Consider the following 12,362-nt stretch of genomic DNA (forward strand, 5'->3'; position numbering starts at 1 on the left):
TGAAAAAATGGTAATAAATCAACAGAGCCCCAAATTAAATTGTATGTATAGTTCTCTGAGATGCCTGAGAAAGTTCTAAGTGGGGGTGAAATTGGAGGGGAGGTTGGAATGCCCAGACAGAGTCCACTTTCCAGGCCAGATGTGGAGGATGTTGACATCGTGGCTGGACGGAAAGAAGTTGTGGGAGAAGACAGACGGGCCGGTGGCCGGGCATCAAGCAGGAGACCCAAAGTAAGTGTGTTCCCTTCCTCACAGGACAAAGAAGAACTGGACGAAAGGATTTCTTATTTCAAAACTTACCTGGAGACCAGAGGGGCCACACTGAGCCAGACCACGGAGTTTCTTCCTTTCTATGCCCTTCCTTTTGTTCCCAACCCTGTGGTGCACCCGTCGTTTAAGGAACTCTTCCAGGTGGGTGGCGGCCTTTGTCTCTTGGATGCTGGGCAACATTGCAGTTTCACTTTGTGTGTGCGGGGGTTTCTGAATGATGCTTTGAAAAATGAAAATTTGCCTACATTATGTTTAAAGAAGTAGAAGAATTTACTTTAACAAAATTTTCTCGAGTCGTAACTTATAATTTTTTGGTTGCGCTAAAACCTTTCACCCAGACTGACATAAGTATTTTAAACTATAATAGCCTCCTAAATTGTGCCATATATAATTTTTAATTTTGAAAGGATACTTTATTCAATTGCACTGAAAATTAGTAGCCTGAAATAGAAATAGGTTATTTTACACAATAGCTGACCTTGTATGTTTTAATTTGTCTTACAGTTCTCACTTGCTTGGCATATGTCTGATAACTTGATTGTGTTTTTTTATTTCCATCAGGCTGTTAGCCTTGTAGCTCTTTTTTTTTTTAATGCAATTTTACTGAGATATAATCACATAACATACAGTCGTTCAAAGTGTACAATCAGTTATTCAAAGTATCATCATATAGTTGTGCTTTCGTCACCACAAACTTTGAACATTTTCATTACTCCAAAAAATAAAATTAAAATTAAAGTAAAAAAGAACATCCAAAACATCCCATTCCCCTTCTCCCCCCATTGTTCATTTACTTTTTTTAATACAGTTTAATTGAGATATATTCACACATCCTACAGTCATCCACAGTGTACCATCAATTATTCACAGCACCGTCATATAGTTGTGCGTTCATCACCAGAATCAATTTTTGAACCTTTTCCTTACTCCAAAATAAAAATAAAAGCAAAAAAGAGCACCTAAATCTTTCCATTCTCTCCATCCCACCCTATTCTTCATCTAATTTTTGTCTCCATTTTTCCATTTGTCTGTCCGTACACTGGATAAAGGGAGTGTGAGTCCCTTGTAGCTATTTTAATTGTTATATTTCATTTAGTTGACATTTTAGCGTCACATCTATTAACCAGATTTACCCGTAATAGTAATGTTTGTTGTCTTACAAAAATTAAGATACCCCAATGAGAGCTTTATTGAAATATTTAGAGACTGAAATAATTTTGATGTAATTAAATTGCTTTTTCTAAAGACCTCACGCTGTCTCTGATGATCTTGAATGGAGCTCTCCTGCCACTGAACAGTTGATGCAATTGTTCTTCCAAACCTCAGGACATTTCAGTTTCCTCCTCAGCTGTGATTCTGTAAAAGAGCTTTCCTCACTCCTCAATAGTGGCTGCTAAACCAGAGGCCAGCTGGTTGGCTGATTTCATCAAGGCAGGCTTGTTGTAGAGTAGCCAAGTTGAATTTTATGCTTATTTTTCTTGGTCTGTCTGAATTCAGTTTTACCTGCTTCTTCTCCAAGAAGGTTGAAGAAGTAAAACGGCTAAGAATTTGAAGAAACTTGAAAGGGGACATTATATTTTCTCACAGCAAAGACTTCTGTTTATGAAAGTTAGTACAGCAGCATGGAGGAAGCCTTAGATCACGCTGAGGTGTTGCTGGCAGAGTCAGAGAGCGAACCAGCTTAGGCTGCAGCAGGCAGCTGCCGCCCCTTTGATCTGGCACTCCAAGGCAGAGCTGACCTTAAGTATTCATGGAGATTCATTTTATTCCATGTGTTTTCTCCTTTTGCTGTTCTCTATATATGTTCTTTTAATGTTTATCACAGATATTTTATTTTTTAATTCAATTTTATTGAGATATATTCACATACCATGCAGTCATACAAAGCATACATTCAGTTGTTCACAGTACCATTATATAGTTGTATCACAGATATTTTAGCAAGCATACACAGTAAAGTCCAAAGTTAGTATCTCTGTTCTCTTCCCAAATGTTACAAGGAACTTAGAATGCATTACCTTCATTCACCCCCTTCCCAATTTATGTGCCATTGCTGTCAAGTATTTTAACTATGTATTTTTTTTTTTGAGGCAGCAATTATATTATTCATTACAGTATCCCAAATGCTTGGCATATAGTGGGTTTTCAATAATTAATGAACTAAAGATGAAATAAGGTGTGTGTGTGCGTGTGTGTACATGTGTGTGATGTGATCTAGTTTGTATTTTAAAAACAAAACTAGAGGATGAATCAGAGAAACCACTGATGTAATTGGTAAAGAGGATGTTGGATGATGGTTGAGTGGTTCCTTGGTGGATTGGTTGACTGTTTCCTTAGTTGGTTGATGAGTTGGTTGACTTGTTCCTTAGTTGGTTGACTGACTAGTACTTTTATTGGTTGGTTAGTTGGATGGCTGACTGGTTCCTTGGTTGGTTGGTTGACTAGTTCATTGGTTGGTTGGTTGGTTGGATGGATGGTTGACTGGTTGACTGGTTCATTGATAGTTGTTTGCCTGGTTCATTGGCTCCTTGGCTGGTTTGTTGGTTTGTTGACTGGTTTAAGGATTCACTGATAGGTTTGTTGACTGGTTGACTATTTTACTGATGAATGGGCTTTCACTGAAAGATGGCCATTGGTGTCCGAGAACCTCTGTTAGCTTGGAGGACTCGTGGCTGGTGTCTGCTTGCTCCCAGGTTGCATTTCAAAATGGCATTCTCCAAAATGTTGTTCTTGGGGTGTTTTGTCCTCTCTTAGCTGCAGCTGCTCTCCAAAATGTCACTCTCACTTGCTCTAAGTTCCTTCTCTCTGTCCTTAACTGTGCATTTTCAACCCTACAAATCAGACATTGCTATTATTTTATAGAATCAGTGTGTAAATGGATTTACCCTTGTATTTACCAGATTTTTGCTTACCATTCCATCTTGCATTGAGAACCTTCTGTCTCAGGTCATTTTCTCCTCTGCCTTAAGTACATTCCTTTAAGATCTCCTTCAGTGAGGGTCTCTTCTTTCAGTTCTTGTTTGTCTGAAAATGTCTTTATTGCTTTCTCACATAGGGTTTAGAACACTAGGTTTAGAGTTATTTTCTTCTAGCCCTTTGAAGATATTACATGGTCTCCTACCTCCCCTTATTGCTATTTTGGAGTCAGCTATCAGTCTAATTGCTGTTTCTTCATAAGTGATCTGTTTTTACCTCTGGTCTTTGAGATTTTATAATTTCATTATGGTATGTCTAAGGATAGATTTCTGTTTTTACTTGGAATTTTTGTGTTTCTTGCATGTGAGGTTTTGTGTCTTTCAACAATTCTGGGAAATTTTCAACCTATATCTGTGCTGGTTCGGATGTATTATGTCCCCCAAAACACCATTATCTTTGATGCAGTCTTGTGTGGGCAGGAAATGTATTGGTGTTGATTAGATTGGAGACTTTTAATTGTATATTTCCATGGAGATGTGATCACTCACCTGTGGGCGAGATCTTTCATTGGATAATTTCCATGGAGGTGTGGCCCCACCCATTCATCATGGGCCTTGTTTAGTTTACTGGAGCACTATATAAGCTCAGACAGAGGGAGCAAGCTTGCTACAGCCAAGAAGGACACTCTGAAGAATGCCCAGAAGGTGAGAGAGGAACTGCAGTTTGAAGACAGCCTTTGAAAGCAGACCCTTGCTCCAGAGAAGCTGAGAGAGGACAAATACCCCAAGTCCAACTAAGAGTGACATTTTTGAGGAACTGCAGCTGAGAGAGGAACGTCCTGGGAGGAAGCCACTTTGAAACCAGAACTTTGGAGCAGATGCCAGCCATGTGCCTTCCCGGCTAACAGAGGTTTCCCGGACACCACTGGCCATCCTCCAGTGAAGTTACCCGATTGCTGATGTGTTTCCTTGGACACTTTATGGCCTTAAGACTGTAACTGTGTAACCAAATAAACCCCCTTTTATAAAAACCAATCCATCTCTGGTGTTTTGCATTCCAGCAGCATTAGCAAACTAGAACAATATCCCTTCATATATGGCCTCTACCCTGTTCTCTCTATTATCTCCCTCCAGATTTCTGATTAAATGTAATATATTAGGCTTTCTCATTTTGTCTTCCATGTCTTTTAACATCTCATATTGTCCATGTCTACATCTTTCTCTGCTCTGTATTCTGGGTGATTTATCCACATCTGTCTTCTAGTTTACATATTCACCCTTTAGCTATGTCTAATCTGTTCTTTAACGTTTTCATTAAATTCATAATTTGTTAACTTTTTTATTTTTAGAAGTTCTTTTTGTTTTTATTCAAATTTTTTGGGTCAGTTTTATAGTCTCTTACTCCTTGCAAATATTTCCAAGCCTCTCTTTTCTGTCTTTAACATATTAAATATTTATTTTATATTCTCTGTCTAATAATTTCAGAATCAGAAGTCTTTGTAGTGTTGATCCAGCCATGTTTTGTTTCTGCTGGCTCTCATTCACAGTGCCTTGTTCCCTTATATGTTTATTGATTTTTGACGGTGAGTTTGTTTTACTTGGAACTTGTAGGAATTTTTTTGAGGCCTGGGTAGAGTTTGATTCTTCCAGAGAAGATTTGCATTTGCATCTGCCCATCACCTGGGGTATTACCAACCCTGGACCATTTTAAATTACTTTATTTGCTTGATGTTTGGGAACCACAAAGATAGTGTGAATTTAGGCTGCAAACTTTTATGGGGCGGGTTTGTGGTTCTGAAGTCTCAAATGAGGTCCCCTGTCCCCCTTCCACTAGTGCCAAGATCAAGGTAGGTATGTTTCTGTGCAATGGCTTTACTTATCCTTAAGTAAACTGATGGTGTAATCCTTTGGGACCCCAGTTTTTTGCAGAAGTCTTCAAGTTTAAGGTTATCAAGATTCTACAGTTATCCTTAGGGTGAAAACTGTCTTTGATGCTCTCTTAACTCTCAGGATTCCTGTGTTTAGTTTGTTTTTGGCCTCTGCAGTTCCTTTATTGCCACTCAGGAATATATGTTAAAAGATGGTCTTTATTTTATCCAGCTCTTTTCCTTGTTTTCACTATTGCTTTTCTGGGGTATCTCTTCTGGTATGCTTCCAGAAAAGAAATTCCTTTTTAGAGATTATAATGAGCTCTTTTCTTCAAACTCGGTTTCTCAGTGCACATCTTCTTGCCTGAGATACACAGGTATTCCTATAATTGATCACTTCAGGGCAAATCTTTAAGCACCTATTACGTATCCAAGGACTGTGTTAAGGAAGATTAAGGAAGATTTAAAGAAATGAAAGAGACCTCCTGAAGGCTCTATAAGGGAAAGAGGAAGGATTGGGTAAACATAGGGAGTTGAGCTCTGGGCCCTGCCACCCCTCCACCAGAATAACCTTGCTTTTATTAAATTTATGTTTTAGGGTTCTGAGTAAGATTTTGAATGATTAAAAAGCATTCTGCTGTTGGGAATAAAAAGTCAATCACTAATCTAAAGTCTATGTTCTGCAAGTGAAGGAAAGAGGATGAAAGAGGGTGAGCGACTTTTCCAAGACAATACAGCAGGGCTGGCCCAGAGCTGTTCCCATCATACTGAACATTCATCTCATTAAACTGTTTTTGGAAGCTTGGCAGCCAGAGGCCCATCAGACCTCAGAAACATTCTTATCCTCAAAGCTGAAAGCTCAGAGAAAATAGGAACATTGAAGGAAAAAATAAGGGACCCATTTTCCGGAGACGTTTTCCTGCATCCTTATCCCTGCCATTAGAAGAGCTATAGGAAATGTCAATTGACAACAGAGCAATCTAACCACAGTCTACATGTCCCCAGTAGGGTTTTTGTTCATTTTGTTTAGTTTTTTAAGATGTCTTGATTTATGTTGGCCAACACAGAAGTCCTTTCTTGAGATACTTTTCTATATGGTTGAGCCCGAGAGCTTTGAACTGTAACACACATTATAGACAAAATTATCATGCAGTGCCAGGGAACTACGTATCTTTAAAACTATAGGAATTTTCTGCTTAGGTGGCAGTATTTTTCCCAGAAGTTAGAGGAAATACTGGATAGAATGATAGGGGCTGTGGGGGTGGGAGTCTACGGCTGTAGAGCTGGAGAGGTGGAGAATATGGGAAAGGATGGGAAGGTATGACAGAGATAAGGCAGGTTCTAAGAGGTAAGTAGATGTGAATTCTTAGCGAAATAACTTTTTTCTGGAATTTCTTGCTTTAAATATTTTTGTGTGAAGACTGTGGGGTGAATTGTCTGAAAAAGATCATTGCTTGTCATTTTTTTTTCCTTTAACTCTTTTAAGTCCTTTTTTTTTTTCCTTCTTAATGAGCCAAGTAAGATAAATAATTTATTTTTAAGGGACAAATCAGCTGAATTTGATGTAATGGGGTATTTGAGGCTTCTGTCTTTTGTCTTGATCCAGATGGGTGTTATAGAAATGAGTCCCTTTCTTCAGGAAACTTTCAGTAACTTAGTGTTACCTGGTTGTGTTAGGCCTGCTGGTGCCATGTGCACCTAAAGCGTAATGGGTTATTTTCAGTATTCAATTTATTAAGGTTACTTGTCGTGCTTATGTTTAAATCATCTTCAGGGTTACTTTGTCCTTTGCTTCTGCTGCGAGTACTTGAATCCTCTGTAAATGAATTGGTCAGGTGTCCTAAAGCATGTTGTTCACAGCATCGCATCACTGGCAAGACATGTTGCTTTTTGTTACAATAACTCTGGCAATGCACTTTATCCCAGTAACCACATCGACTTGATGATGCCCTTGCATTTAGTGACATAACACTTTTATTTTTGTCTCTTTGTTTTTTTTTTCTTCAGGATTCTTGGGTTCCAGAGTTAAAGTTCAAGTTGGAAAAGTTTCTGGCTTTAATTTTCAAAGCTAGTAACACACCAAAGCTCTTAACACTGTATGTATCCTTTTGAAGGAAATAGAGACCACCTACTGTTTTTAGAGCTGATTTTATTTAGAGTCCCACATTGGCTTCCTTAAGTGTTACTTGAATCTTTACAAGGTGAGTGCAGCGTTAACAGGAGGATGTGCTGAGGCTTGAACAAGTCAACTTCCATGGGATCGGGTCTCTGAAACTTGGCAAGGGTCTTATTTTTGTGTCATGTGCTTAGAAGTTGTCTTGGTCGGAAAACGATGTTCTCCTCCTTGGAAAAGAATCCTTGGAAAAATTGTCCTTTGGTACAAGAAGATCAGTCAGCTGCTTTTAAGGCCTTGAGGCCATGACATATGGATGAGTGACCATATAACTTGTCATTGAAATCGGGACTTTTGTTTTCCCTAACACTTTATTGAGGTATAATTATATACCATTAAATTAACCCATCGTAAGCAAACAACTCAATCACTCTTAGTAAATGTATGGAGTGACACAACCACCACCACAATCCATTCAAACCACAACACTTTGAGAGTAAAAAGGGGCACTGACCAGAGAGGCACCAGGGCCCCAGGTGTACACAGAGACCGCCCCAGGAGGGGGGAACGTGAGGGGTCCCCAAACACGTGGGAGGCTGGGTTACCCAAAACCCGTTAGTATTTAAGGACACTCACCTTCTTTCATTCTGAGCAAGAATACATCAAAAGTTAATGTTATCTCGCATCAAGAATATAACATTTTGAATTGCAAAGTTAGCATGGTTATGTTGAATTTAATGAAATATTTAGGCTGTTTTGCTGCATAATCCTTTCCCCTTCTTTTCTAACTCTAGTGCACTCGACTTCCTTTTCCTAATTTAAACTCTTGTTCCTGGGATTCCATGACCCAGTTCTTCTGCTTCAGCTTCTGAAGCCTCCAGTGAGCGGCCCCTCATTGCCTGTACTCACATCCTTAGCCCAGCCTCGATACTCTCCACCATCAAACTGAACGACAGCCTCTAGGTTCTCATCTCCTGACAGCTTTCGTTCACATACTTCCCTGTACATATAACAGCGTGATGTTGGTGTGTCTAAGCCATTTTCCTCCTGGATTTCTATATACAAACGACAGTTTTCAGTGAAATTGGGAGACATTTCCAACCTGGCTTATGATTATTTTAATACTTTTTTTAAAAAAGTATTTCTTAGCTTAACACTTTTAATGGGTGCTATGTTAAGAATCCAAAAGAAATTGTTTTACGTATTGAAGTATATTAGTTATATTAATAATATATTAGCACGTTAATAACAGCACTCACTTCATGGGAATATTATGAGGATTGAATTAATCCATGTAACCCTTGTAAAACAGTCTGGCATGTAGTAAGTGCGTGATAAATGCTAGCTGTTAGTTTTATAGTTTGCAAGTACTTGTCACCTCTCTTCCTATTTGACCTGTTAAAAGCAAATACACTGAAATATAGCAGCAAACTATAAACACAATTCCTTTCTTTTCACTGTTACATAAAAATATGTGCAGTTCAGTTCAACACATTTATTAAGCTTCTGCTATGAGTTTAATATTGTTCTCAGAATTAGGGATACAAAGAAAAGGGCCAAGATGTAGTTCTCTTAGCCAAGTTGCAGTTGGAAACAATAAAATGGGAATTTATGAAGTGGGCAGAGTGAGGAACGGGAATTCCAGGTAGAGGGAACAGCCTGTGCAAAGGCCCTGAGACAGTATGTTTGAGAAACTGTAAAGAATTCAGCATTGCCAGAGCAGAAGGATGGAGACAGGGGTCGGCCATGAAGGTGTGGGTGAAGCCCTGTAAGTAATGAGGAGAATGATATGTTCAGATTTACATTAAAAAATAAAACAAAACTTTTTTTCTCTCTGATTATAAAAGTGATACATATTCTTTTATAGAAAACTTGGAAAACACAGAAATGTGTTTGTATACATATATGTACCCCAAAGTGTGTCATGTATTCAATAAGTGTGACTAGATACATGTGTATGTATTTTTTAATATTTTTACCAAATGCAGAGAAGATTTCTCCCTATCATTAAATGTTTTTCAAGAACAGATTGTTTCCGCAAAAGGTTAAAAATAGTGTTACCTTATGACACGGCAGTTCCACTCTACTCCAAGAGAAATGAAAACATATTCACACAAAAACTTGTACACAAATGTTCATAGCAGCATTATACATAATTGCCAGAAAGTGAAAACAACCCGAATAGCCATCAGCTGATGATATACAAAATGTGATCTGTCCGTACAATGGAATATTTTTGGCAACAAAAATGAATGAAATTTTGATACATGTAATAACATGGATGAAAACATTATGCTGCGTGAAAGAAGGCAGATACCCAGGGTCACCTGTTGTCTGAGTCCATTGTATGAAATGTCCAGAAAGGCAAATCCATAAAGGCAGAAAGTAGATCAGTGGTTGCCTCGGTCTGAGGGAATGGGGGAATGGATGCAACTGCTGATGGGTACTGGGTTTCTTTTTGGGGTAATGGAAATGGGGTAGTGGTGACGGCTGTGCAACTCTGTGAATAGACTTAAAACCATAGAAATATACGATTTAAATGGGTGAGTTATATTGTGTATGAGTTATATCTCCATAAAACTGTTACGAAAAAAAAAGTTAAAACAGAAGTAATTTGTCTTCAGTCCTGTAGCCAGAGGTGTGGGAGCTGAAATTCCTGAATCTCTGATCTAACCACAGCACTAAGCCGTTCTCAACCCAATCTCAGTTTCCTTTGGGTAAAGCTTTAGAAATGAAGTTATGGAGTTCGAGAGTATGAATTCAGGTTTGCATTTAGTGGACCATTTTGGTAGCAGCGGGGAGGGGCTTTGGACAGGGAGGTAGGAGCCAGTTAAGAGGCTGCTGACACAGTGCAAGCCTCAGACTCACAGCAGTGATTGAGAAGGAGAGAAGAGGGTTTATTTGGATATCCAAATATTGAGAAGTCACTGACTGTCGTGGCTGTTTATAGCACCATTTAGCAGCTGGCTCTTCTGTCTTGAGAAATCTGTTTTACCACGCTGTGTTTCTTTCTCAAATTGGCCATGCAGTGGGAGCCACCCCAAGTACCAGATCCCAAATGCCTATTTTCCTGAACTTCTTTCTCATCCCAGAAGGAGAATGGACAAAGTAACAAAGGTAAATCATCTGTTTAAAGTGTGAATAAAGTCTACTTTGCCAACTCAAATTTCTAGTAGTGAGCTAGGGACTGGGATGGCAAGAATTTAGGGACTTGGCCAATGAGGGCTGTAAAAGCCTCAGCGTTTGTGAATTGCTTTGCAATCTTGTTTATCTGTGATTCCTTGAGGCCCCCTTTCAGGATGGCTGGTATTATTGGCATCAGATAACTAAGACATGGAGAAATGAAGAGAATTCAAGCAGTGTCCCAAAGGGAAGTAGCTGCAGTAGCACGTTTAGAAGACCCAGGAGTGCATTTACCTTCAACTAGTCAAGTGGGGTGTCAGCCCAGTAGCAGTCTGGAGTACTTGTTATTATAAAGCATTTCCAGGTTTTTACAATCGAAATAGGAATTCCAGTCTTCAGTTTTTAGCATAAAATGATGTTTTCCTGTGGTCAATTATTTTTACCAGTCAGGTTCATTTTTCAGTAAGGTGAAATGCATGTTAGTTAATATGATATTGGTGGCCATGGTTGGGGACTTTGCCTGAATGTTATCTGCGACGCCACATTGTGATTGGTGCCCTTGGGTAGGGCAGAGCCCTTACATGTTGATGGCGTGCTCCTCAGCTGCCAGCAGGGGGAGTTTCACCACATGAAATTGCTCTTCTGTTAGCCCTTTGCCAGGAGTTGACAAGCGAGCAGTGACAAGCGAGATGTGACAAACAAAGGGAGGTCTGGTAAGTTCAGGGAGAAGGGTTTCCACCCTGTTTGCAGTTTTCTCCCTGAGCAGTTCTAAATGGGCGACCGCTCCTGCCAGCTGCGCTGCCCCCTCCCTAGGCTCTCATGGAATCGTCTCCCTCCGTCCCCTGCCTGGCCTTGTAGGGAGGAGCAAGGGTACGGAGGTGCCTCAGGGGGTCCATCTGGAACGCCCCACGGGTCACCCGCTGCTCTCTGGCTTTGGCGCAAGCTTTGGGGCCTGTTGAGGTTGCTCTGCTCAGCAGCACAGTTAAGCTTGAGGAGAGGTCCCCGCTGGACTTGCCAGCTCTTCAGCTGCTCCAGAAAGTGTCAGTACCCTTCCTGGGCCTTGGCTGGGGTGCTCTCTCTGCCAGTTTTCTTACACCCACCACACTTGGAACTCTCTAACTGAGCGTGGCGTCTGGATCTCGCCCTGCAACTCCTAGAAATGCACCTTCACCGCACTGTGCTATAGCTGCGTAACAAGCCACTCCAGATGTTGTGGCATAAGACAACAGCATTCGTTTATTATTATCATCATCATCATCATCATCTTCCATGGTTCGGGAGTCGTGGGCTCAGTTAGAGGCATCATCTTAAGGGCTCTTTCGGCGCGTTTGCACGTCTAGTGGTCGAGGCTGGCTGTAGGCCGGGATCTTAGTGGAGGCCTTTAACTAGAAAACCAAATGGCCTCTTCGTGGCCTGGGCCTTCTCCAGGCAGTGGGGCTCGGTTCCCAGGGCGAGCATCCCAAGAGAGCCAGGTGGAAGCCATATCACTTTTCCTAATCCAGCCTCTGAAGTAATGGAGTCATTTCTGCTGCATCCTCTTCCTTAAACGCAAATTACAAAGGTCAGCCCCTACTTCAAGAAAGGGACGTACACTCCACCTCTTGATGGAAAGGAGTGTCAAGGAAGTTGAAGACACATTTTAAAACCACCACACCACCCCACCCCACCCCACATTCTTTGGCCCCAGAGAACTGCCTTAGGTCTGTTTTAAGTCTGTTTACCCCTGGTCAGATTTGGTCTTTGGGCTTCTAAGCACTGGGGAAGGGAAGAATATGGAAACTGCTCTCTGATTCCTGAGTTTCTCTCTGTTCCTGTCACCTCACACCCTACCTTGCAGTTTTTGAGTCTAGCTTTCTGCAAGGAACCAGTTATATCTCTGATAAGTGGCCCATTCTGCAGTTAAAATATGCATAAGAGGGAGAGTGCAAATAGAGGAGCCAGAGTTTCTCTACAGATCTTTAATTTGGAAATCTAGCAAGGAGACCAGCATTGTCAAGCCCTCTTTATGTTTGAATTTGATTGTGTTTACTGTGGCTACCTGAGCAGAAGTCTGTGGAGTTGAGTCTGGCACAG

General features: G+C 40.5%; 1 protein-coding gene across 7 annotated transcripts in view; it reads left to right on the top strand.

Annotated features, from left to right (window-relative positions):
• Positions 1-12,362, top strand: part of ARMC9 (armadillo repeat containing 9) — a 172,145-nt gene that overhangs the window by 14,521 nt on the left and 145,262 nt on the right. For 5 of the 7 annotated variants that reach the window (XR_005218790.1, XR_005218791.1, XM_037849509.1 and 2 more), the window contains exons 5-7: positions 256-411; positions 7,061-7,153; positions 10,259-10,283. Coding sequence is in view for 3 of the 7 variants with exons in the window: in XM_037849509.1 (XP_037705437.1) it covers positions 256-411; positions 7,061-7,153; positions 10,259-10,283 (274 nt within the window). In the remaining 4 variants the exon portion in view is untranslated. Of the gene's footprint in view, positions 1-185; positions 232-255; positions 412-7,060; positions 7,154-10,258; positions 10,284-12,362 lie in introns of those variants that run through there. The other 2 variants (XM_037849513.1, XM_037849514.1) reach the window with 2 other exon arrangements.

This window comes from Choloepus didactylus, chromosome 9 (genome assembly GCF_015220235.1).
Source record: "Choloepus didactylus isolate mChoDid1 chromosome 9, mChoDid1.pri, whole genome shotgun sequence".
NCBI classification, from domain to species: Eukaryota; Metazoa; Chordata; class Mammalia; order Pilosa; family Megalonychidae; genus Choloepus; species Choloepus didactylus.